The 27506-nt window shown below is 47.4% G+C and overlaps 1 protein-coding gene across 1 annotated transcript in view; it reads left to right on the top strand.

Annotated features, from left to right (window-relative positions):
• PPP6R2 (protein phosphatase 6 regulatory subunit 2) overlaps nucleotides 1-27506 on the top strand; it is an 876013-nt gene that overhangs the window by 440754 nt on the left and 407753 nt on the right. The window contains exon 11 of the mRNA XM_086918845.1: nucleotides 22842-22994. Coding sequence (XP_086774971.1) covers nucleotides 22842-22994 — 153 coding nt within the window. The remainder of the gene's footprint in view (nucleotides 1-22841; nucleotides 22995-27506) is intronic.

Below are 27506 nucleotides of genomic sequence, written 5' to 3'. Positions count from 1 at the left end.
GTTAACTGAAAGATAGCTGTGAGTCTGCAAGTCTACAAATCTGGTCCACAACGATTACAGGGGTAAGACAAGATTATACATAGAGACCAAACATACATTTTAAAAAACCACAAAAAAAAACATCAAAAATGTTCAAGCATCTCTCAATCTTTTTCTTGGTGCCCCTAGCTTCCTTGATTACTTTGACACAGCAACACTGCCCTCAGAACGTAGAGGAACCTCTGCCGCACTGCTGCTGTCGCATTTGCCCTTGCCTTGATTTCCGGACCTTTTTGGGTGCTCCTTGTCCAGGAGAAGACTTGCCTTCTAGCACAGACCACAGACATACAGCGTGAGTCCGAGGCCAAAGACAGTGACAGAACTGCTTGTATGCCTCAGCGGTGCTGGTAAAAACTCTCTCAGACCGCCGCTCAGCCTCCGCTTATGCTACTCCGGCCCCCCTTTGTTTTGGGGGGGGGGGGGGGCTTTCTGCCTACCTCTTGTGACTCTTCCCCCCCCCGCCCTTTTTTTTTGTTCCACAGAATACAGTGCACAGCATATCAAGTGTGTCAAAGTATTAAAGTATAAATTAAGTTGGAGAAGTAGCCTACGAATAAGTAAGATCAGTTCAGTGCTCACCCACTGTAAGGTGGCTCCTAAGTGCTGCATGGGCATCCATGCTTTTGATATTCCAGTCGTATGAGTGCATCCCGTTCCACTCTGCTTACCTGCCTACCTGCCATTATACCTTGCTCCTCTCCTTTCTATAAAAATGAGAAATGCGCACGAAACAATCCAAGGCAGGTGAAAAAAAAGATATGTCAGAAATGTCAGGGCAGACAGCTACACCCTCTCCGGCTCCAAGAGGGGTGCGAAGAGGTCAGAGAATGAAGCAGAAGGCTAAGGCACTGGCCGAGAGGAGAAACCGTCCGAGCAGAGTTTAATTGATCCATCGGATGAGAATGTACTTTGCCACCCACCAGGTGGCCAAAAGGGGATGCGGAGCTGTTTGGACCAAAATATAGATGGGGAGATTCAAAGCATAAATAGTGAAATTTTACTTAGCACTAGACCATACCCTCTCTTTCATAAGCTCCCATCATATCAGACCGCGACTAAGCCGAAAGACTCTGTGCAAGCCAGCTCTGAGGAGGTAATGGGTCTAGGTCAACTACAGTTACCAACACAAGATGCAATAAATCCCTTGCAGTCTGGTTGTGCTGTCGTTCCTTCCAGCCAAAGTGAACAGGGAGCAGCGAAGCCCTCACATGGTTCAGTGAGTGGTAGTCACGGAAGGCTTGATACAGTCAGAGCCAGAGTCCTCTGGAGGTGGGATGAGCAGAGATGATTCGATTAATTTTTTTTTAAACTTTTCTAAAAGAGATTAGAGAATGCAAAGTGTCCCAGTCACTGGACTTTGCACAGCTTCGTGAAAGATTGGCCAAACTTGAAAAGAATATATTCAACATTCCCAACAGGTTAATAGAGGCCGAAAGTCGTATCTCTGATCTAGAGTATAATCTCTCGGCCATGCAGCAAGATGTGCAAGTTCTGAACAAAAGCAAAATCCAGATGGAGATAAAACTCCAGGAGTTAGAAAATTATAATAGAAGATCCAACTTCCGCCTAGTGGGAATCCCGGAAGGTTCTGAAAATGTGGAAATGGTTGAAAGGGCTGGGTCACTCCTGAGGAAAGTAATGCCGGAGCTGCAAGCGGACCTTACAATCATTAGGGCTCATAGAGTCCCAGCACAGAAGCAACTAAACAATTTCGACATACAATTCTACTGAACTACTCGGACTATAGAATGAAGGAAAACATTTTAAGTAGTGCAATAGCAAAAAGATCGTTATCCACTACAGATATTCAACATTTTAAAATATTTTCGGATATGTCCGCAGTTTCAGCATGCAGGCATAAAGACTTCGTCAAGATGATTGACTCTTTTAAAGGGAAGGGCGCCCAAGCAACAATTGTCCAGCAATCAAAGCTCAAAGTACTGCCTAAAAGAACAAATCAAAGCTCAAAGTACTGCCTAAAAGAACAATTTACATTTTCTCGGACAACCACGAGGCTCAATCTCTCCTGAAAGAGCTGTCCGCTGCCCGAGAATATGGACTGACTTAGGCATGCAAAAGGTTGAGGTGGTGAAAGGCAAGAAGTCTATTAATGCAGGGATCTGTTAGTTGAAGGGTGGACATAGAGCGAGTGAGAGGGCACATAGGGATGTAGTAAGATGGCATCTAGCAAAGAGGGGTGGAAGTGGGGAATAATGGGTAATTCCGTCCTCCAAGGGTGGATGGTTGGGGGGGGGGGGGAAGTGGAGGGGGGGTGCATTCAGAAAAAAAAGAGTTCTTCTATGTGTGCTCAAAAAATCTTTTGGGGGGAGTCAAAATATTATAGGTGCTATTCTGATATTCCACTTATAATGAGGATTAAGTCAACAAGGAGATCAATGCCACCTGTGCCACTTTCTGAAAAATATAATGCTTTTTAAGAAAAGTGTTTGTGAATACTCAATTTGTTAATCGTACCAGGGCGATAATAAGCCTTATGGTCTGTGTGGATACTTATGCCACATATGCACCCTAGTCTGTTGTTCTTTAAAGGCCAATGTTTTTATTTTATTTTTTTAACAAGCATGTGGCGCTTTTCCAAAATCTTAATGCAGGTTGAAAGTATGTTTGCACTAGCCACTTTTGATATCATAAGTACTGCATATATACTGTATACACCTTAGTTTTCCAGCTGAAATGCAATTTAATCTGATGCCTGTTTTGCTGTTTTCATTCTTGTTAAATTAGCACTCTAGACTGCTGTTTTTTTAGGACTCTTTACGATCAAGTATGATCAAGCACGGGCACTTTTTACAGTTTCGAGGTAGTCCGGATATATGCTTGCCCTACCTACTTTAGTTATCATAAGTACTGTATCGTGTAAGTATCTTAGTTTTCAGCTGCCATGGACCTAATCAGGTTTTTCTTTTTTTCTATTTTAAGCCAAGCTACTCTTTACTTGGACTCTATCATGTTCTATAAAGTTCTGATTGTGAGCTATGTATTAGGCATATGGTATGCTTTTATGGCATGCTTTTATGGCTTGTGCTTGGGGGTTTTCGTTCTATGCTAGCACAAGTCACTTTAAATATTTAAATATCCTAGCCACTGTTAAAGCTATCCATCTGCTGTTTTCTTGCACTTTAAACGTCCATCTCTGTAGACCAAGATATACATTTCAGAATTTTTTCCGGCTCAAATGCGAGTAATAGGGCCTTGAGAGAAGCAGGATCGTGGGTTGCGTCTACAGGTTTAGTTCACAATGTCGATAGGTATTTTCATATAGCTTAACTATAAGTATGAAAAACCTTACGATTCTTTCTTTTAATGCTAACGGTCTTAACAACAAGCGTAAGACCAATGCAATTGAAAGTTGGCTCAGAGTATAAAACCCTGACGTTATTTTATTACAAGAGACACATTTTCGGAGTGCATTAGATGCAAGCATCATTTTTAAGAAATGGGCAGGATTTCACTGTTCAGCAAATGTAGGGTGCGCACAGAAGGGGGTGGGAATATATGTTGGTAAACATGTACAATTCAAAGTAAAAACTATGCAGACGAATCCAGTGGGGAGATGGGCATATGTCCACAGAAAATTAAACTAGTCAAATCTTACCTTGGCTACAATCTATGCACCCGTACTCGATAATCCTCTCCCATTGCTACAGCTCAAGCAGGCCCTATCCTATATTCCCAGCACTATTATATGGGGGGGTGATTTTTAACTTTCTCCAGGATCCCCCAGTAGACTCCTCTAAGAAGACTCGGAAACAAAATAAGCCACAGGTGTCTATTGTCTTGTCTAGCTGTAAAAATGATTTAAACATAGTAGATCGATGACTCCTTCAAAACCCAGGAAAGCGGGATTATTCATGCTTCTCAGCAAAGTATTATTCGGCGTCCAGAATAGAATTTTTTTGATCTCACATGACCTCATTATTAATAGGTACTATCATATTTCAAACGCCTTCTCTGACCATGCATTAATTAAAATAGAATTGGCTGTAATGAGCCCGGGGGGAGTGGGGGTGTGTGAAGTGCCTAGAAGGTGGTACTTTTGTAAACTCAATTTGAAAAACGAGAGCTGGTGTTCAGAGTTAGCCAAAGAGATCAGTGTATTTGTTTCTATCAACACAGACTCTGCTCCAAATAATACAGTCTGGGATGCATTCAAGGCTACATTACGTGGCATAATTACATCGAAAGAAATCCCGCAACAAAGGGCATATAAAGAGGAAATACTAAAGAGTGAGGCAAGACTTTCGCAGGCAAACCTAGAGTGCATTAAGGATAGGAAAGAAAAAAATTGTTACGCCACTGCTGGATCCTGGTGACTGGGTGGTTGTTTTTGACCCGCAGGGTCCATACTTTTGTGTGCCCGCCCTGCAGTCCCACAGACATTACATATTGTCCAAGGTAGGCCAGGAGCATTTTCAGTATCCCCTCAGATTTACAAACACCCCTCCTGGGCTGTTTTTGAAAGTGATGATGGTTGTGGCCGCCCATCTTCATAGGTTGGGGATAGCAGTTTCCCCCTAATATGATGAATGGCAGTTGAATGCGGCCTCTCCACAGTCAGTCGTTTACCATCTCCAAATGACGGTGAACTTTGGCTCATTGATAGAGAACTCAAAAAGTCTTTTTTTTATTGGAGCTCTTCTGGACATGGTGCATTTCTGGACCATTACTCCCTCGCGACAAGCCCAGGACATCCAGGCTGTCATCTCCTGTTTCTCTGCGAGAGTAGCTAATTGGTCTCTGGTCTCTGGTCTCTGATGGACATCTGACCCAGCTACACATAAATCTGTTGGAGGGAAAGGCAATCCACTTGGCATTGGAGGCCTTCCTGACATCCATCAAGGGAAATACAGTGCAGGTTCTCATGGACAAACCAACTGCAATGTTACGGAACAAGTAGGGTGGAGTGGGTTTCTGGGTCCTGTGCCAAAATCAGCTATGGCTCTGGAGTCGGCTGGACCATAAAAGCATCTTCCTGATCGTGAAGTACCTGGAGTGATCTTTAATCACCGGGCGATGAGCTCTGTCACTGTAATAAACTGGCTCTGTATAGGATATTATCACTAGGTGGTAATACTGTGCACAGAGTCAAGGTGTTTCCTAAAAGTGTACAAGGCTCAATGTAAAACCTTAAGTGATCTAATAGCGGTAGTGTGGGTGAGAAGCTTTAGGCCAAACACATAGGTATGTATACATTTATTGCACACACGCTCAGTAATGGACACACGACTCAATAAGGAGTTCCAGACCAATTTTATAAAATTATGCTTTGTTAGTAATTTATTTTAAGACCCAGGTCTTCGTAATAAGGTAAGTGCATTTTTTTAAATTTCAGTTTTTTAATTTATTTTTTATATTTATTGAATTTTTCCCCTTTTTTACTGAGCACATCGTCATACTAGAAAATTAAACATACAGAAAACAACATGAAACCAGAAGCACATGTTAAGATGAAAACAAAGCCAGTTACACACCAAATTATGCTACATAGACAAGTATCAGTAATAAATCAGTGCACGCACAATCCAATATGAATAAATTAAGTGAGACGGAGAGGTTAAAAAAATCTAAACACGTCTTTCCTGTCTTTCCTTCCAATTATTAATAGGCTCCCATATTCAAACCCCTATTCTTATTCCCCTTTTACCCTTCCTTGCATATATCCCTTTCTCAAGGTTATATACGGAGAGCAATCTAGCCAACTATTGGTCAAAGGTGGGTGGGGTTTGGTCGAGCCATGCCGAAGCGATACAGATTCGTAAAACTGGCATAGCCAAGAACATAAAGTGACCTGTGGGATCATCTGTGCCATCGTCATCTAAGCCAAGCTAGATTCTTGATGGCGTGAGGGTGATCTCGATTCCCAATGATTTCCCCAAGAAAGATTCTATGGCTCTCTGGAGTGGCTGTAAGTGCGGACAGGTGGCAAAGACATGCACTATCTCTGCATATAAGCTATCACATCGAGGGCAAGTGATGCCCGCTGTTCCTCCCCACTGCGTAGTCCTAGCGGGTGTGTAATATAACGAATACATTGTTTTATAGTGCTGGGCCTGAAGTGCAGCCGAACAAAGAATATTTCGCCCTAATTCTAATGCTAGATGAAAGCACTCGTGTCCTATCCCAAGTTTCTCGGCCCACTTGCTTCCATATTTCCCAAGGTCATTCTCTTTGATCGCAATCAGTGCGACATAAAGTCTTTTGATCGTGCAGCTGGCCCTACACTCAATAAGTTCCATAATTGTATTTTTCCCAAACCGAGCAGACCCGCCCTTTTTGATTACTAGAAAGCTCCTGACTTGTAAATACTTGAAAAAGTTTCTTATCTCAACCCCATAGTCAACTGGATATCAGAGAACTGGCACATTCCATTCGAGCCCATCAGGTCCCCCCCTACGTTACCTCGCGCCGCCCCAGTCTGTAAAGACAGAATCTGCAAATATTTACCCTGGAAGGGTATTATTCCTGTACAATCGGGTATATGCACTAAACCTCCCTTAACCACATTTTTTCCTAAATGATGTCCATATCTTGTGTGCAGCGATCATCGTCTTGAACTTTGTTCTTTTAAAGTAGCTGGGATCTGTATATTTCAAAAAGGCATTCTCTACCTCCCCTCCAAACAATAGCAAGTATATAGCTATAGAGCCTAAAGTATCCTCTGGTTCGGGCCCTCCACCCCCTAAAAGCCCAGACATGTACTGCAAGGCTGCTGCCCAGTAGTACATTTTAAAATCGGGAACGGCCCAACCTCCTCTATCCCTGGGGAGTGCCATATATCGTAGAGCCCTTCTAGTCTTGCCATGCGCCCATATAAATCTATTTATCACCTGTTCAAGTATAACAAACCATTTTGCCTCGAATATGAGTGGGATTGCCCTAAAGAGGTAAAGAAACTTTGGCAAGAGGATCATTTTGATAATATTAGTACACCCTACTGTAGAAAGGTGAAGATTATGCAGTCTATCAAGATCTTTTTTTGCTTCATTTATTCTAGGTTCTATGTTCCTGTCCTCCACTGTATCCAGACCTACCGAGATATTAACCCCCAGATAAACTCCAGATTCCACTACACGAGTGTCGGAGCATTCTGCCTTCTCATTCTTGATTATCTGCGTCTTGGGTTTATTCAGCGCGTATTCAGAAACTCGGCCAAAGCCTAAGGCTTCCAGCTCGACCTCACTTATGGCCTGGGTGCTGGGGTGAGAATTGCCACATAGTCTGCATATGCCAAAATTTTACATTCACCACCTTGGGTCTTTATAGGGGAAATCCTATTGTTTGCCTCCAATTTGCGGAGTAAAGGATCTATATACACAGCGAAAAGCAATGGCGAACAGAGGCAGCCCTGTCTCGTGCCCCGTTTAATCTGTAGGGGCACCGTATATGCACCACTCACTCAGACTCAAGCTGTAGGAGCTAAATATAATGCCTGAATAGCGTTGATGAAGCCCTCTCCAAAGCCAGACCATCTTAAAGTTGACCAAAGATAGTCCCAGGAGACCCGATCAAATGCCTTTTCAGCGTCAAGTAACATGACTGCCATTGGGTCTCCTGGAACCTCTGTGGCATCAAATAAGGTAATGACTCTGCGAATATGCTGTGTGGTGCCTCTTCCTAGAACAAATCTGTGTTGAGTAGTGCTAACCAGTCTATCTATAACCTTTGATAGCCTTACTGCCAAAGCCTTGGAGAAGATTTTTGCATCGGAATTCATCAGCGTTATTGGTCTATAAGACCCTGGTTCTGTGGATGGCTTCCCCTTTTTTAAAATAACTACAATATCTGCTCCTGCCCAGGTGTTTGGAACAGATATCCCTAACTGAGCCTGTTGTACTGTAGCGATCAAATCAGGGGAGATTACATCCTGGAATGTTTTATAAAATTCGATCGGAATCTGGTCGGGCCCTGCTGCCTTACCCGATGGTAGGCTCACCAAAGCAGCAAGAATCTCTTCTGCCCCCAGGGGCGCGTCCAGAGCTGCTCTATTCTCCGGAGAAAGGTGTGGGGCAGAAATATCGCTAAGATATGATCGAATTTCCGAGGGGTCTTTTGGTTGTTCCTCATCATATAGTGTCGCATAGAACTGTCTGAAAACCTCTCTGATTCCATCCGGGTCTGTGAATAATCCCCCAGAGCCATGATTAATCCCTTTAACTGGGCCTAGAGCTGCTTTTTGCCTTGCACAAACTGCTAAAGTGTGACCCACACTCTTGCTTAATTTGTTGCACTGCTCTCTTCTTGCTAAGTATGTGGCAGCCACCTTACTTGATATATTCTCCTCTGCCTTAGCTTTTGCCCTAGCGACTTTAATAAGTGCCTGATCCAGGGGTGTACCTGCTGCCGAGAGCAAAACCAGATCCTCCTCGACATCTACAAGAGCCTTGGCCAGTTCTGTAACTCTTAATTGCTCCTGCCTTTGTCTAAACAAACTGAAGCTCAATGTCTCACCCCGGATACCTGCCTTGAAGGCGTCCCAAGAGATTCCGGAGGAAGTACTACCTCTATTAATTTCCCAGTATCCTTTAATCCAACCTTTCATATATCGCACGTAATTATCATCCTTTAATAATCCCCGCTCAAAGGTTCACATGCGCTTGTGCCTAAATGCCCTGGTTGAGAGAAGACTAAAGGATTGTGGTCGGAAATAATCCAAGGCAGTTTTTCAATCTGGGATTTTGACAAGAAATAGTTGGAGACAAGAAAATAATCCAGTCTAACACAGACCTTGTGAGGGGTAGTGTAGTAAGTAATCCCAAAGTTGTTGGGCTTCAACTTTGTCCAGACATCTACTAATGCATTATTCCTTGCTAGGCTTAGAATTGCGCAACACACTCTTCTTCCGGCCATGATATTGCTCGGTAGGATCCATACCCAAACCTCCTACCCCGTTGATGTTAAAGTCCCCACAGAGAATTACCTACGGAGCCCATGTAGCTAATTCTAAATCTAAAAAAGCAAATACCTCCGGGTCATCCTCTGTTGATCCATATATCGACCCCAGAGTAACCAAGTCGCCATTGATCATACATTCTATTAAAGCCCATCTGCCCCACTGGTCCTCAAGCTTTTTCCTGACTACCACATCTTTTAATCTAGACAGCATAGCCACCCCTCTAATTTTAGCCTCCTGCTTTGAATGAGCAAGCAAATGAAACCCCAGCTGTTCTATTTAAAAAAACCTGGTCCCCTTAGTGTATGTCTCCTGCAGACATAGGAAATCTGCACACATTGCTCTTAACAATGCTGATACTCGTTGCCTCTTAAGGTGATCCTTCAGGCCACACACATTAAATGTAACTATTCGTGTACACATTAAAACACATTTGGTGCCTGTCCTAACCAATTATCCAGCAAAACAAAGGTCAGTCTCCTCTTATTGTCTTCTAGTTTTCCAGTATCCGTATCCTCAATCATTTTATTTTGTATACTCCAACATGTGTGGTCCCTGTAGTCCCTCAAGTGCCTATCTGTGCTGTGCCCATGCCCATTCCCGCCCCCCACACTCCCTCAGAGCCCTCCCACCCCCAATTACAGGCAAATAGGTCAGTCATGACCTATGTGTGACAGCTATGAGCCCTTAGGGAGTCGTGAGCCCTCCCCTCCCTTTATAACCAAACTTAATGTGCTTAATGTGCGAATTAAATTCAAAGCCCTGTGTATAGCTTTCAAAAGCATTCATGAAAAAGTGCCATCCTTTCTTAAAGATGCCCTTTGCCCCTACCGACCATCACGCACTCTCAGATCCGCTGATGCCAACCTTCTGAAGGTAGTCAATACCAAGAAGGCTACTTGGGAAGACAGATCCTTTGCAGTAGCCACGGCTAAATTATGGAACACCTTGCCTGGTCACCGTAAGAACATTCCTACACTAATATCATTTAGGAAGCAGCTGAAGGCCTGGCTATTTAACCACTAGATTCCATCATTGTTCCTGGTCTAAGCCTTCAGTTTTTCTGTCAAGCGCCAAGACACCCTTGGGTAATCGTGCGCTCAAAAAATTGCATAAATAAATAAATAAATTGTGCTGTAGCTGTGCTCTCCCTAGTATTCCAGTACTGAATCTAATACTACATCTCTTTGGCAGCCACCATATATAACATTTAAACCCTACTGAGCCTTTGTCACAATACGCCGCTGGCGCCCCTTTTGTCCTTCTTTTCTCTTAGATCTTTGAGATACGCTTGGGCCTTGATTTCAGAGAAGAACATCTTGACTTGGCCATTCACCAGCACTTTAAGACGAGATGGAAATAACAAAAAAGCCTTGCAGCCCAAGCTCTGAAAAGCAGGTATCAGCCGTCTTAACCGCCATCTCCTCTCCACAGTAGCGTGACAAAAGTCTGGGTGGGCAAAGAATGTCGTACCCTCAAATGAGCGCCTAGCCTCGGGTTTTGCCTTGTCCATAACCTCCTGTCTGAGAGGTAATTCTCCACATATACAAGACTAGCTCTGGGCCTATCGGACTGGGATGCCACATATCCTTTCGTCTGAGTCAGGGGGAACCGATGTGCCCGCTGCACCTCGCTCTCCCAATTCCATGATGACATTTCCGGGAAAGCCCCCCTCAGCAAGGCTATGACAAATGCCCGGACATCTTGCCCCCCAGCCCCTTCCGCCACTCCCAGTAGTCTGATATTGTTCTGTCTTTGATGATTCGCGAAATCTTAGAGTTTCCACTGTACGTCCTCCCAAACTTTCTCTTGTGCGTCCTTGAATGCCTGCCATTTGCTGACATCGTCCTCTAGTTTCCCTGTCCTTTCTTCCACCTGAGTAACTCTGCCTGTGATGTCAGCATACAGTTTATTCATTTTCCTTAGCGACCCCTGTATTTTTTTAGTTGCCTGTTTGGCCCTTCGGCTCTCCGACCTAGCATACCCCTGCATTTGCTTCAGAGTAGTGTACAACAAATCCATGGTGGGGATCTGCGATGGGCTAGAAGAGTGCTTTTGTGAATTTGCGCCCCCATGTTCTTGGTACAGCTGAGATGTGGTGGAATAGTCCCAGTCAAGCTTCTTAACAACCTCTGCCCCTGACGGGCTCGCTACTGAGTTTGGATTAGACCGGGATCTGTTTTTCTGTGGCTTAGCCCTCTGGACTGAGATACCTTCTACTGCGGAGAAGTCCGAGTCCGAGTCCCCCGTAAAACTTTCCCCACTCAATAGTGATGACCCTGAGTCGACATTGAGGGAGAAGGAACGATCATCCTTAAGAGAGCCGGGGACTGAGCTGGGGAGACCCACCTTCTGAAGCTGCTTAGAAGCAGCCAGTCCTGCAATTGCACATGATGATGGAATTAATTGTGACCCTGCCGGGAGAAACTCGCGCCCAGCAACACTGTTAGAGCTAGCATTTTTATCTGTGCTTGTGCATGGGGTATCTAAACCAGCTCCTACATCAGTCTCAAGAAGAACATCCCCCGTGCTGAGTACCACCATCAGCCGCTGCTCTTACCTGCACCTCCGGCACCGCTTTGGATACCTGCGCTCCAACCTCAGTCTCCGTCTCGGGAAGAACAGCCCCCTCTTACTGAGTGTCCACGCCGCTATCAGCCGTCGCTCGTGCCTGCTCCTCCAACTCTGCCTTGGATGCATGTGGAGACTGCTCATCCAGCCTTTCATCCGTATGCTCACTGCTCGGCTTTCTTTGTCTTTCTGCCAGCCCAGGAGCGCGTTGCATCTGCGTCTTGCGTCTCGTCCAGGGATACAGTGTTTCCATCATCGCCCGCCTTGAGGTTTCCTGGAGCATCCACGTTTACCATGGAGAAAGACTCGTACAAGGTATGCTGTCGGAGGGTATTCTCTTAGGTTATAGCGCCTTCGTTTTGCCGATTCTTAGCGCCTTATCATGCAGTGGCTGTAGTCTCTTTTCTTCCAGTAGTGCATTCACCGCCTGTGTCTTCAGGAGCCTCTGTGTTCTTGGCAGCCAGCCTTCGTGCCTGCGCTGTGCCTCGTAGATTAGGAGCTGGAGCAAGAGTCGGTGCCGCTGCTTCTTTTGGCGGTTCCCTTAGGATCAAGGGTTCCTTCTGCTCTTTCAGGGCCTTAGGCCCTCTCTGCGCCATTCTGCTCTCAAGGCTCCCTAGGTTCCGGTGAAAGCGAGCCTTTAGCGATTTTGCCGCAAAAGAGATGACTCGCTTAGGGAACCTGTCCTGTTGGATTTCAAATCCCGACGACCAGACCAGTAGGTGCGCCAACCAGATGGAGATGGTCAGCATACTACAGCATCCTTGTGTTTTAGGGAGGGGAGAAGAGTGTGACTACTCCCTACGGCCGGTCAGCAGCCATCTTGCCCCAGCACTCTATTGCATTCACTTCGCGTTTTTTTTAATTTCAATTCATTTTTATTAGATTTTTAGAAATCCTACAAATCTCAAAGAATACAAAGTTACAAAGAATACAAAGCTACAAACAATACAAGGAATACAAAGAATACAAACTAAATAATAAATAACTAAATAAATAGGTTCCTCAAGTGCCTTGCCATAGTGAGCGCATTGATGTCGCAGTTATGTACAGGTGGTTAGCCAAGCATAGGTATCGCATAAATGGTAATAAAAGTACTCTTCAGTACAGATATATTAAGCAAGTACAGATTGCACAACTGTACTGGAGGAAAGTACAATACAGTACAGGAATATCCTTGCAAAAACCCAAAACATTAAGAATTACGTTGTGTAGAAAAGTCGGTGTTAGCCAAGCATATTTATCACTTGCGTAGTAATAAGAGTACTCTTCAGTCTAAATATACTAAGCAAGTACAGATTTCTCAGCTGTAATAGTGGAAAGTACAGTACAGGAACATATTGTGATTAAAGCATACATTAAAAATTACAGTATGTAGAAATGAGTCTGTTTTCATGGGGGGTCGTTTGTAAGTGCGTTTTTAATCAAAAATACTTTTCACCCTTCAAAAATCTAAACTTGGAAACATTTTCACACTGTTCAATGTTATCCTATTGTTAAAACGATATCGCAAATAAACAGGTGAGTATTGAACTTATAGTTTCAGTCAGCCGGCTGCACAGGTCAAAATCTGAGTTTGACCAAATGGTTTCCAATGAACAAAGGGGTTGCCTGGAGCAAGTAAGTAGATCAGTTGCAGGGGCCAAGCTTTTGGAGTTAGGTTAAGCATAGGGGGGCACAAAGCAGCACTAAGCATACGCCACCAGCAGCACAAGGGCGGCTGGGTGCAAATTCGACTTTGGACGCCCAGTGCTTTTCAATGAGGATTGTTTGGTAAGCAAAGTGGCTGCAGGCGTGCCACGGAGGTTGCAAGAGGAAGACCAACAACAGAAGAGATACGTTGGGATGAAGGGGGGTTGCAAGGGCACTGTCAGTTCCGCTCACCAAGGCCCAGAGGCTTTGGGTACAGGGGTGACTTTAGATGTCGGAATCTTCTTACCAGAGCTGGTCTCGGTCGGGGGAGGGGCGGAGGGGGCCTCTGGATTCACACTGCATGGGCCATTGTGGAGGGACAGGAGAGGCATGCCAATCCTGGACACAAGTTTTAAATCGCTGGAAGACTTCACTGCACAGGTGAGTGGTGGGCAGGAGATGCAGATCTATCTGGATCCAGAGTCTTTGGAGTAGGTTTCTTCTGGAGGTCCCCTGTGCTTGAGAGATTAGAGTCTTTATTGAAGGCAACTGTCCTAACATGGGTATTGGAGGTTGTTGTTGCGAGACAGTTCGCAGGGTCGTTGTAGCTGGAGGCAGGCCGGTAGGGCTGGGGCCAAGGCAGTTGTCGTCTTCGGGCTTCTGCTGCAGGGTGTCTTATTTCTTATGTTGTCGCATATTTGGGGTTCAGGTCTAGGGGAGTCACCTAAATACTAAGTTTAGGAGGCGTTTTAGGGGAGAAACAGGTACGACCAATGGGCATCTCACCTGCGGTGGCTACACCCTCAATTATACCACCCTCCTGTGGGAGGGGACATCAACCTAGCCCTGATTTGAGGGGTACCCCTATCCACAAGATGGCAGGGCCTGAAAATTGTGCTTCATTTCGCTCCCCCCCCCCCCCTCACCTTAGGGGTGGGGTTTGCAGAGGCAGGCATACCTATCTATTTTAATTTTCCCTACGGTTTTCCTGCCCCAAGTAGGGGTGTAAACCAGGGACTGCCATCTGCTCCTAGCAGCAGAGGCAGGGCATTGCATTACAAAGGCAGCAGGCCTTTGAAGCTTTTCTTTTTCGAGAACTGGCGCATCCTGAGGGAGAAGGCATCACACCTCTGTCCAGGATGTTCATTGTTTCTAGTCCCAGAGTGCAGAGGCTCTCCACCCAGGGGGTCCAGAAAGTTGTCTGATGGTGGCTGGCTGAATACAGCTGGTCAGAATCCTCACCAGGGCTGGTAGAGATTCAGGGGCCCTTCTGAGGTGCCCTCTGGGAACAAGGTACAACACATCTTACACTGTCTCAGTGTGGGTTTATTAAAAGGAGTAGTTTGGTACCAAACACTACTATATATCCAGTGAAGATTTCATGATGCTGTGGAACTAGCCTGGCTGATGAAGGGTGTTAACTAGAAATCGGTCCAAGGTTGCTGGTTTCCGGATCAGGAAAGACCTGGCTTGGCAGTTCGGGCTGGACTGTTCCCATGAGGCACAGGGTCAAGACTGATTTGCGTATAGCTGGGTCTGAACTGAGGTGGCAAAGTGAGCTAAAGAATGATGATGGATTCAACCCAGATCTGTGACTGGGGGTGAGTGTCTGAAAGGTTTCAGCACTCCGTCCATCACCTTGTGTTTGCTGTACCGAGGCAGACATCATACACGGGTGTCCCTACCGGGGAACTTGCTTTGCTGTACTGTCAGAAACAGGCTGTGTAATTAATTTGATGTAATTACCATAAAGGCAATTATAATGTTCCGACCCTGGCAGTTGTGCATTTACGAGAGTTTGAGCTATTGGCATTGTAAATGAAAATGCCTTTTATTTATGTGTTGATTTTTAAAACATAAATAAAAGGCATTGCCATTTACTATGCCAGTAGCTTAAACTCTCTCAAACGCAAGACCTATTGCATTGCTGGCTGGCACACCAGGGCAGAAGTGTTCCAAGACCACAGCTTTCTATATGTGGGGGGAAAGGAAACCACCAGCGGCTCTGATCGCTTTAGAGCAGCCAAAAGAGGGAAGGCACACATAAAACAACTATAACAGTCAAATAACAAAATTAAAGTACAGGTTGTGCAGTCAAATACCAAAAGGAGGACAAGACTGAAGAACGGAAGCTGTGGGGTGGGAGTGCGTGGTACTGATAAGGATTAGAATGAGACAACTGTTCGCATCAGCCTGGCAACACCGCAAAGTTACACACCAATGACAGCACAAGCGTTAAAAGGATGACCGACAGCAGCATGACGGAGTGACTGAGAAGGCAACTTGTCGGCTCTTCTAACTGTGGGCTCACATGGCCCCAGGGTCTGCTGTGCACCAGTGAGGGTGGGGTGGGTGTTTAGTGTGTCTGGAATTACTAATATGGGAAGCGCAAATTACGCAGTACAAAATTGTTAGGCAAAAAAGGCAAATTACGCCGTGTAAAGCACTACATTTCGTGACACCATTTCCTTACTGTCGTTTTTACACTGATTAACAAGATGTAGCAGCGTTTGAGTTAGAAACAATTTTCGTTGTTAAAATCTGCAGATTACGCACCAAATTATTTTTTTTCTCTGCAGAAACATACGAGGACAGGAGCCTGACTAAATTACTGCGATCACAGCACTGCAATATCCCAAACACTGCACAGCAGGTCCATAGATTCACCCTGCACCCCCCTGCTGCGCAGAATAACCCACCCTAGGCCTCCTTCACCCACACCTCTCTCCGGGATACTCACCGAGACACACCAGGTGCCCTGCCGCTCCAAAGGATGGTCTGGAAACACTGACACAGCAATGCAGTGCGGGCTGCATGGAGCGGCTCACTCGCTCATGGTTTCTCGGTTTGCTCAGCACAAGACTAGAGCCCCAGGAATGTGACCTTGACTCAGTGGATTTGACAGCCGTGAAAATAAAATGGATAGCAGTCGAGGAGCCGGGAGCAGGACAGCAAAAAAAACGTCTTAAATCAGCGTCCGCGTCCTTTGATCACGTGACAATGTGTTCTCTTCCGTCCCAGCCAATACCAAAACCAGGCTTGAAGGCTGCGTGGTTGCACGAAGCCCAGAGCTTCTGATAAGAATGGCAACGAGGAGCAAGCTGCAACACTGGCTTGACAGTCGCCAACCATTCAGAGAGCTGACTGGCACATACTCCAAGCGTGAAGACAACGTGGTTGCAGGAAGCACGGAGCACTGGCTCGTGTGCTTCACAACTGTCATGAAGACTTTTCTTATCTGCTTATTAAATAAACAAGCAGATAAGAAAAGTCTTCACATCTGAAAGAAACTGGTTAGTATTAGATTCCTTATCTTGGAATATCCCCAGGCGTCAGACTGGATCCGGACAATTTTGCTTAGCAGTACCCCTGTGCGTCGGTAGGCTTCGTCTGCGGCTCTGCGTCCGTCGTTGGCGCTGGTATGACGTTGTCGGAGTACTTAGACACCGCCCTCGCGCGCTGACGTCCGTTCTTCTTTTTTCCGCGCCAGCAAGCGCAGGTCCGGAGAAAGTGGTACCCTTTAGTCAATTTTTGACTAAACTTTTTGAATCTTTTTTCGAGTCGAACGACTCCGACGGTGCCGGTAGGGATGCCCGGGTTCAAACCCTGCGTCGACTGCAGCCGACTGATGTCGGTTACCGACCCCATCGCTGGTGTCTGCATTGCCTGGGGCCCGACCACGATGACAAGTCGTGCCCCGACTGCCGGGCCTTGATGTCAAAGGCTAGGCGGGAGCGGTCCCGCAAGCGCCTCGAGCTCCGGCAGTCGGCCCGCGCCGTTTGAGGTCCCGGTCCGGGAGGAGGTCGAGGGACCGGTCGCGGGGCCAGAGTCGTCATAGCTCTGGGAGTCGACACCATTCCTCGGGCTCCAAGTCCTCAGGTAAGAGGCACAAGAAGTCGAAGAGGCGACATCGCTCTTCTGACTCCCCGCGACGCTCACGTGATGCAGCCGGGGGTTCGGGTGACACCACCCACGTGGCTCCGCCGGAGCCGCAGGCGTCGCGGCCTGCTCCATACCCGCCGGTCCCTGGGCAGAACGCGACTCCGGAGGACATCGAGGCCTTCCTCATGGCCATGAGGTCGCTCGCTCCTCCGTCTGGTTCTGCTGCGCATTCGGGCCAAGCGGCCCCGACTGGGTCCCCAAGCGGGCCGGGTGCTTCGGCCCCGGTGCCGTCTGGTGCTTCGGTCCCGGCGTCGCAGGGTCCCGCTGGATTCGGTTCCGGATCCGGGTTCGTCGCCAGTCGACCTTACCGTATTCGACGCCTCTAGGAGATTTTTACTTCTATGACCCGGCCCCATCCTTTGACCCTGAGTATCAGGAGATGGGTGGCGAGGAGGATTGGGAGGGGTCAGAGGACCCTCTGGTAGGAGTGCCAGCCTTATCAGGACTGGGCAGGTGAGCTTGGGGATGCCAGTGGTCTGGACACTTCGCCAGATACTGGTTTTGTCTCCCCTCCTACCGTGGCTATGGAGGTGGGGGCTGCCTATAGTGTGGTGTTGACACTGGTGGCCAAGGCCTTATCCCTTGAACTCCCCGTCGCGGCCGTGAGGACTAACCTCCTCACTGAGGTCCTTAAACCCCAGGCAAGCTCCTTGGAGCCTCTGCTGCCGTTTAATGAGGCCTTATCTGATGTTCTTCTGGGAACCTGGTCCAGGCCCGCTACAGCTCCCCCTGTAGATAGGAACGTGGCCAGACGCCACCGCCCGACTCCGGGTGACCCTTGCTTCCTGTCCACCGACCCCACCTCCGAGAGCCTGGTCATCCAGGCCTCTAACTCCCAGACCGCATTCCCGACGGCTCCCTTCGATCGGGAATCCAAGAGGTACGAACAGTATGGCAAGAAGATGTTTTCCTCACTGAGTTTGGGGTTGCGGTCCGTTAACACCGCGTGCCTCTTGGGCCGTTATACCCACTCTCTGTGGGACACGGTCGCGGCCGTGCTGCCTAAATGTCCGGAGGAGGCCCGGACTAAACTCGCCCAAGCCCTTGCGGAGGGTCGAGATGCGGCACGGTATTCCATCCGGTGTGGACTGGATACAACGGACTCGCTAGGTAGAGCGATGGCAACGACTGTGGTTATTCGTCTCCGCGCCTGGCTGAGGTCCGCCAACTTTTCGGCTGATGTCCAAAACACCCTTATGGACATGCCGTTTGATGGCCGTCGCCTCTTTGGCGACAAGGCAGACAGTGCGCTTGAGCGCTTTAAGGACTCCAGGGCTATGGCCAAGTCCTTGGGCCTGTCGCCCCCGCGCCAGCAACCTTCTGCCTTTCGCTCCTTTCGTGGCCAAGGAAGGGGCGCCCCACACTTCCTGCCAGCCACGGGCCGCAGACTAACATCCAGCGCGGTGGCGGACGTGGTAACCGTCGTGGTGGTGCCCGGGGACAACGGCAAGGCCAGTCCACATCCACCCCGGCAGCATCCGCCTAAAAGCCTTCCTAGTCCGAGCTTTCAGGCCCACATGACGCCAGTGGGGCGCAGGGTTTGCCATCACCACCTCCACTGGCGCAACATCACTTCGGACAGGTGGGTGCTGCAAATCAACCGAAGGGGCTACTCCCTCCCCTTCGAGGCGACCCCTCCAGCCATGCCACCACAGTACCACCGCGTGTCGGGGGATCCCTTGAATCTTCTGCGAGAGGAAGTTACGGCCCTCTTGGCCAAGGGGGCCATCGAGCGCGTTCCTGGGCCAGAAGTAGGGTGTGGTTGTTACTCCCACTAATTTATGGCTCCCAAGAAGGGCAAAGGGGGCCTACGCCCTATCTTGGACCTGCGGAACTGCAACGGCTTCCTCCGGAAGGAGAAGTTCAAGATGCTGACTTTGGCTCAGGTCTTAGCTGCCCTGGACCCGGGAGACTGGATGGTAGCATTGGACTTGCAGGACGCTTATTTTCACATCCCCGTCCTGCCGGCCCACCGGTGTTACCTGCGGTTCACGGGAGACCACGAGCACTTTCGGTTTACTGTGCTACCCTTCGGCCTTACCAGCGCCCCACAGGTGTTCACGAAAGTGATGGCGGTGGTCACAGCTCATTTGCGCAGGTTAGGGGTTTCAGTCATCCCCTACCTCGACGACTGGTTGTTAAAAGCGGGCTCGCCCCAGACAGTCGTCAGCCACCTCCAGACTACGGCCGACCTCCTGCACTTGCTGGGGTTCTCCATCAATGTGCCGAAGTCACACCTGTGTCCCTCTCAGCAGCTCCTCTTCATCGGAGCGGTTCGAGACTCTGCGCAGTTTTGGGTTTATCCTCCCGAACAGCGGGTTCGGGATATTCAGGCTCTGATTCCGATCTTTCGGCCGTTATCCCGAGTCTCGGTCAGGTTGACGATGCGTCTTCTGGGGCTGATGGCCTCCTGCATCCTTCTGGTGCATCACGCCAGGTGGCGGATGCGGGCTCTACAGTAAGACCTGAAGTTTCAGTGGGCCCAGATTCAGGGCAACTTGTCCGACCATGTCTTGATCTCGGAGGGCACTGCAAGACAGTTGCAGTGGTGGGTCACGGACTGCGATTGGGTCAGCGGTAGATCCCTCTCCCTACCCCAACCGGAGCACGTAGTTGTGACAGACGCGTCCCTCCAGGGCTGGGGGTCCACATGGGAGAGGCGGAGATCAGAGGCCTCTGGTCTCCGGCGGAGTCCTGGCTCCACATCAATCTTCTGGAGCTGCGGGCGATCCGGCTTGCACTGAAGGCATTCCTCATCTCTGTCCGGGGGAGTGTAGTGCAGGTGTTCACGGACAACACCACCGCCATGTGGTACTGCAACAAACAGGGCGCGGTGGGGTGGTGGACCCTATGCCAGGAGGCTCTGCGTCTCTGGCAGTGGCTGGAACATCAGGGCGTGACCCTGGTGGTTCAACACCTGGCAGGTTCCCTGAACGCCAGGGCGGACGAACTCAGCCGTCTGTGCATGATGGATCACGAATGGCGTTTGAACTCTGACGTGGCGCAAGGCCTCTTTCAGCAGTGGTATGTTATGTTAAAAGAAGTTTTATAAAGTGCTCAGCTACTCGAGCAGAGTGTCCCGGCGCTATCAGACCTAGAGGACAGAAGCAGAAGAACCAGCTGGTTTATTGTCCAAACAGCCATGTTTTGAGTTCCTTCCTAAAGAGACGGCTAGTGGGGAGAGCCTTAGTTAGATCTATTCGCCACAGAAGAGAACGCGCAATGTCATCAGTTATGCGCGTTGGAGTTTCCAAGGCGGCACTCGCTCGGAGACGCTTTTCGTCACGAGTGGAGCTGTGGTCTGTTACACGCCTTTCCGCCTATACCACTTCTGCCCAGAGTGCTGAAGAAGATCAGACGTGACCGAGACCAAGTTATCCTTGTGGCTCAGGACTGGGCATGAAGATACTGGTATCCCGAGCTACTCAGCATGTCTGTTGATCCCCCGATTCGTCTGCCTCTTCAAGAGGACCTTCTGTCGCAGCAGCAGGGGACGGTCCTCCACCCAAACCTGTCCAGTCTCCACTTACATGCGTGGAGGTTGAGCGCCAGCAGTTGAGGCCATTTGACTTGCCTCCTGAAGTCTGTAATGTGATTTTGGCAGCCAGGTGTCCCTCCACAAAATCGGTATACGCCTGCAGGTGGAACACATTTGTGGCATGGTGCACAGCAAAGGCTGTGGATCCCCTTTCTGCCCCTCTTTCAGAGGTTTTCCTCTTTCTTCTTTCTCTTGCCCAGCAGGGCTCTGCTCTGGGCACTATCAAGGGCTACCTCTCTGCTCTTTCCGCCTTCTTAAGGCTCCCTGATCAGCCCTCCTTGTTCAAGTCCCCAGTTGTAAATAGGTTTTTGAAGGGCATCACTCATGTTTTCTCCTGTTACTTTTGTGATGCCTCAGTGGGACTTGAACCTTGTTCTGACTTATCTGATGTGCGCTCCTTTCGAGCCACTTCATAACTGTCCTCTTAGTCTCCTTACTCTCAAGACTGCATTCCTGGTTGCCATCACCTCGGTCAGGAGGGTGAGTGAGCTCCAGGCTCTTTCCTCTAAACCTCCTTTCCTTTCTGTCCATCCGGACAAAGTTGTGTTGCGGCCTCGACCCTCTTTCCTGCCCAAGTTAGTCACAGCCTTAAACATCAGGCAGTCCATCACCTTGCCCACCTTCTTTCCGCCTCCGCATCCCTCGAAAGAGGAAGAGAGGCTCCACCGTCTGGACCCAAAACGTGCGCTTTCATTCTATTTGGATCGCACATGCCAGTTCCGGGCTGATGACCAACTCTTTGTTGGTTACGTGGGCGCTAAGAAAGGTCGGGCGGTGCACAAGTGGACCATCTCTTGGTGGGTCGTTTTGTGCATCAAGGTATGCTACTCTTTGGCTAAAAGGGAGCCTCCTGTTGGGCTGAGGGCCCATTCGACTCGGGCCACGGCGGCTACTATTGCCCTGGGTCGGGGAGTCCCCTTGCAGGACATCTGTCAGGCAGCTACGTGGGTCTCGCTGCACACGTTTGCAAGACACTACTGCCTGGACAGCCAAGTCCGGAGAGCTGGCTTTTTCGGCCGTTCCATTCTCCAGGACCTTCTGGTGTGATCCTTGGTTCGCAGACCCACCACCGGGGTTGGCATTGCTGGGGCATCTATTCTAAGGTAAGGAATCTGATACTAACCTGTTTCTTTCAGATGCACAAGTTACTTACCTTCAGTAACGATATACCTGTAAGAAACAGTAGTTCGTATTAGATTCTTTACCGCCCCACCCATCCTCCCCGTTCTGCGAAACGATATCTAGGGTTAAGGTCATCCCCTTTCAGGGCCCTAGTTTCATGGCACCAGTGTTGGTTTTTATCATGGCTCTGCGTTTCTGGCACGGAAAAGCTATGTATATGAACTGACATCAGTGCGCGAGGGCGGCGTCTAAGTACTCCGTCATCCCGACGCCGACGACGGACGCAGTGCCTCAGACGACGCCTACCGACGCGCAGGGGTACTGCTACTCCAAATTTTCCTGATCCAGTCTGACGCCTGGGGATATTCTAAGGTAAGGAATCTTAACTACTGCTTCTTACAGATACATTGTTACCGAAGGTAAGTAACTTGTGCGACAGCTATGAAGCAGGCGATCCAGTCTGGGCGGGCCGGACCAAAAGGCCAAAGAGAGGCAACCCAAAAAGCTCATTTCCAATGGCACCCCACCGTTTAGCATAAACGGTGACGCCAGCCAATGGAAATGAGGGGTGGGGCTTAAAGCCCTTTTCTCAAAATCCTCTTTAACAATAAATCTCGCCGAGGTGAGCAGCGTATTGCGTTGCAACGCCACGGGAGACCTAAAAGATATGTGCAGGCAGATGGGAAACCTAGAGGAAACATTCTGAATTGCCCAACTGCTGTCTGCAAAATAAAAAAACAAAAAATCCCCTACCCCTGCATCAGTGTCCTCAGACAGTCTGAGTCCATGAAAAATATTAGGCCGAAATTGCTCTGTCCAAATCCAAGATGCCCTGTAGTATGTATTGCTAATATCACCTCAGAGGTGTTGAGCCACTTCGCAATCAACGCCCTACAGTTCACTGTTTGGCGCCTGAAAATACTTTTCATGTTTGTAATCTGCATACCAGACCTAAAGGACATTGCAGGTTGTGCATACTTTTCTGCTTGATTGTGGCCCGCCTGAAGTCTGTTTATATGGGGTGCTTGGAAGATTAATTGTTGATGTTTTTTATGGATATGTGTAATGTTATATCATTCTTTGTTGCAGAAGACAGCAATCCTAACTACAATCGGACTGCTAGAAGAACCACTAGGAAATGCTCGGCTTCATGTTGCTAGATTAGTCGCCGCTCTTATCCAGACCAACACTGCTAGTGTGAACCAGGAGCTGTGCAGGCTCAGCACCATGGACTTATTACTTGTGAGTATTATACCTGGGAAGAGTAGAATGTCTGTTGTTAATTGTTTACTTCTCAGCCGGTTTCAGAGTTTGGTTCAAATGCCTTGGAAATGCTTGTCATCTCTTGGTATTGTCCTCTCATACTTTACTGAGGTACTCTGTGTCAGCACATTGTTTATTATATGTATTGTAACTCAGCAACTACAGGTGACATGTTTTAATGGTGTTGCCAGTGATTCAGCATTGCTTTCCTGACGTAAGTTGTTGTCAAAATGTAAAGTGCATAAAGATGAATGGGATATTAACAGGTCATTGAATTTGCTTCTATGAATATCTTATATTAATTGACTCATATTAATGAGTGAGTGAATTGGTAGTATTAGAAATATCCTGTTCTGTGAAAGACATGGAAAGGAAAACACACACACATTGCTAATGCTGCTTACCAGCGCGGATTTCACCAGTCTGTGTTAATCAGAGCCTTGAACCCCCATTTTTTGTTGTTGTTGAAAGAATCTCAAAAAAGAGTATTGCATTTGGCTATGCATTTAATGTCCAAGGAGCAGTTATTTATTACATAGGTAGGTCTAAGGAGTACAGAAAGGCATAACTTTGTTTGTATATTTTGGAAACCACATTTTTTGTATGCAAGATCAGCTTTGCGAGATGAATTGTTTAATGAATTCAAACAGGTTTGAGGAACATCATTTATTTCATGTCACATGCATGATACCTAACTCCCCCGGAACTAATGGAGCAATGATAAGCAATAGGTAGGACATTCCCCTGCATGATAATTGTGAAGCAGCTGTTTGAAGCTAGATGCAAGCATGAAAGGAATTGGTGAGAATGAGGGCTGACTGCTTGAGTATGTAAACTATTTGATTCTCATAGAGCAAAGCCAGGTAGGAATGTAACAGTTTCTTAGGTTTCCCTTTTGCAGGGTTTATTTCTTCTTCTGGTTTGACCGGCGTTCTCTCTTCTTCTAGCTCCACAATTTCGGGAGTGCCTCAAAGAGAAGAGAGACTGGGGTAAATGGCCTTTTCTTTGCCTGAGGCATTGGTAAGGGGTTGTGAAGGATAACTACACCTTAACAAAATTGACCTTCACCAATGTGCCCACACAGTTTTGTCACTTGCGAGTCTCCCTTGATTGCCTCCCCTGATCTGTTCACCCCACAGTCAGGCCCTTTGAACGATTTCTTACCTGTGAGTCACGCTCCTCCTGGAACATGGCTGGCCTGTACATAGTGTCTTTGGCTTCCCTGGTCTCTTCTGCCTTCTCCAGTCGTAGACTGTTGCGTCTCAAGACTTGACTCTGGAAGCGAAGGCTTTTGGGTCCCACTCTCGACTACACAAAAAACGATTCCTCTCTACATGCTGGCCTTGATGATACAAGAAGCGATTCCTCTCTACCCCCTGGCCTACTTCTCGGACACAAACCTCTCTGGTGTCTTCTCTGTAACCTTTCGAGAGAGTAGCTCTTTTGTGGTTCCGCAGTTTAAGCTTCACGTTGCTCGCTGATGGGCTGTGGTTGGGCCGATAGCTGTGGTGACGTAGTCCTGGTGGGAGGGCATATGCTCCAGGAAGTCCTGATCCTTAAATGTACCGGTTCTGCACTCCTCATGCAAGAAGGACGCCGTGTTCTGTTGGTATGGCTGAAAGTAAAAGACAGGTACAGCGGAAGGGGGGAATTGGTCTTTCATTTCGTTAGGGTCATTGTTCCGAAGGAGGTCTGAGACCTTGTGACAGAGTATTTTGCATAGCATTATCTTATTGGCTCTAAAACAATAGTGAACAAATGGCAGGAAAAGTATTTCTGATGGCTACTTATAGCAGATTCCTCAGCTTGCGAATACCCCATGCACCAGAATGAATCTGAAGAAGTTAATGGTAAAATCTTACAGATCCACGTCAACTCTGTCCTGCCCTGGAATTCAAGCTGAAGCCACCTATAATTGCCACCAATGTGCGCAACATAATTTCTTTCCTTTCAACAACTTCCAACGTGGATCCGGTACTTTTGCATTATTTCACTATATTCCAAAGTTCTGTAGTGTACAAGTGACATCACCCCCTAAAACTCCTGTAAGGACTGCTAAAAACAAATATCTGTGATTGAGCCTCACCAGGCATGTCTCTAGTGTCTCAGATCCCCTCACAACTCCAAAGACTGCTCCAGAATGAATTTAAAGGCGATCTGGGAATGTGAAGCCAAACTCTTAAGTTGCTTAACATCGCTAGAAAGCGGTAAAAAAAGTTCATGATCAAAAGTCCTTTCCCTCTCTCAAGTCATTCTTAGGACAGGTCCTCTTCCTGCTCCAGATCTTCGGTTAAGTCGAAGTCCAAGAAGAAGCATAAGGAGTTGAAGTGGTACTCTCCTGCATCATGCCTCCGTCATTCTGAGAAGTCATGTGAAAGTCAAGGTGCCACTGTGTTGCTGACTGTGTTGCTGACTCCTAGAGATGAACTCATTCCCCATCTAGTCTCAAGGCATCCTGAATTCCTGTGAATGTCAACGATGCCAGGTGGAAGCCTTTAAGGAGGCCATAAAACAGAAGTCATTAAAGGTTAAAAAAAAAAAGTCTGCAAAAGACTGCTGTTTAGTAGTAAAGTCAGATTGAAAGCCGAAATGCATTCTGAAACATTACTTTTAAAAAAACAAAGAAAAACTAATAAAAGCTGTGTATAAAAGCAATTTTGCAATTAAAACTTTGCCAAATTAAAAAATCTCTGCTTGAAACTGCCCAATTGTTTGAAAGTTTCAAGAAGCAGACAAAACAACGTTGTTGGTCCCAGCTGCCACAGGCAATGTTTCTGTTTGCAACCCTTTCTCAAGTTCTAATGAACCAACATCGCTAAATCCAATCCATTCAGCAATCCATTAGTGTATCCGCAGAGAATGGTCCAGGATCTGGAAATCCAGGTGCCAAGGCATCCCAGAAAGGCTCATAATATGCATATTGTAGCAACAGCAATCATACAGGGCTACTTTGCAAATGAGTTTTCAGTAGACCCACCAGCAGTTTTATGTCCGTAGATTGAATCAGTTGCATCCCAAGGCATATATCTAGGGTACACTTGAAAGTGCATTCCAAACCGCGGATCACAAGCTGCACGCGATGTAACCAGATAGGCCGAAAGGGCAAGGACCAGTTATCATTACGTTCCTGAAGCAAGGGTGTGCCAAAATACTGTATCCTCTCATGACACAGTAGCACAAGTGGCAGTGCTATCCGCATTTGGCCGCGTGGCTGGATATCCATTGTGGAACAAATAAAAATAAAGCTAATATCCCAGACAGTGAGGAACAGGACAAGCGGTAAGCCTCCAAAAAAAAGTGTACAAACAATTGAATCATTTCAAAGACAGTCTAGAAGGTACTAATAAACCCAGAGCAAATTGATTTTTTAAAATTGCACTACTCCCGCAGTTTTTGAGGTGTTAAAGTTGTGCACAAGTTCTCTGAAATGGTGTGGGAGGTTAGTGCGTAGTAATGGCTATTTCAAAAAGAGGACCTTGCAACTTAAAGATCAAACATTTCCCGTGCAGATGTTAAGGCCACTTCTTTCTGAAACAATAAGGCTTTCCGTCTGCTTAAAGCAAATACAAGGAGATGGACGGAGCGCTGCAATTTTTTCGACACCCCCAGCCAACAGATCAAGTTTGAATCCATCTTTTTTCTTTAGCTCACTTTGCCACTCCAGTTCTAACCCAGCCATATGGAAATCAGTCTTGACCCTGGTCCTCATGGGAACAATCCAGCCCGAACTGCCAAGCCAGGTCTTCCCTGGATCCTAAACAAGTACCCTGGGTGTACCCTGCCAACTTAAGACGTGGATCAAGACTAATTGCAAATGGCTGGGTCTGAACTGGTGTGGCGAGTGAGCTAAAGAATGATGATGGATTCCACCCAGATTTGTGACTCGGGTGTGTCTGAAAAGTTTCAGGGCTCCGTCCATCCTCTACTTGTGTTTGCTTTCTGTCTGCTTAAACCATCAAAGTTCACATTTGAGATTAGAATTGAAGGCCAAATTGTCACTTCTCTAATTGTACAGGCAGGTGGAAAAAGCACGTATGTACAGAAACTGTTTTTAAATATGATACACCCAATTTCATCCTACAGTGACCTTGGTCGTTCAACATTCAAGAACTCCCATTCGAAAGTAGTCTGAATGCCGGGCAAATTGCAGCTCCAGGGGAACCCTTCAGATAAAAGGACACGTTTGCCTTCAATGCATCACATGCTCCATGAAGTATGACCTCCCTGCAAACTAATGACTCGCCTAAAGTGTTCTCGCAGTCTGTACTGATAAGAAAAACATCAGTACCCCCTTTTCTCTACTGGTAATTGAAAGGTAGCACACATGCCTCTTATACATATCTCTCCTATAGTGCTTCCTATCCACCTACTAGTGTTGTAAACAGTCCTTTAAGTGAAATTGACAGATAAATAAATCCATGTATTATCCAATCAGCTGATGGTGTCCCTGCTAGCTTTTCAATGGGTAACAATGTATAGGTGGCGTCTTTT

The sequence above is a fragment of the Lissotriton vulgaris genome, chromosome 1_1, assembly GCF_964263255.1.
Source record: "Lissotriton vulgaris chromosome 1_1, aLisVul1.2, whole genome shotgun sequence".
NCBI classification, from domain to species: Eukaryota; Metazoa; Chordata; class Amphibia; order Caudata; family Salamandridae; genus Lissotriton; species Lissotriton vulgaris.
The sequence above is the reverse complement of the archived record's forward strand: the minus strand, read 5'-3'. Positions and strand labels throughout refer to the sequence as shown.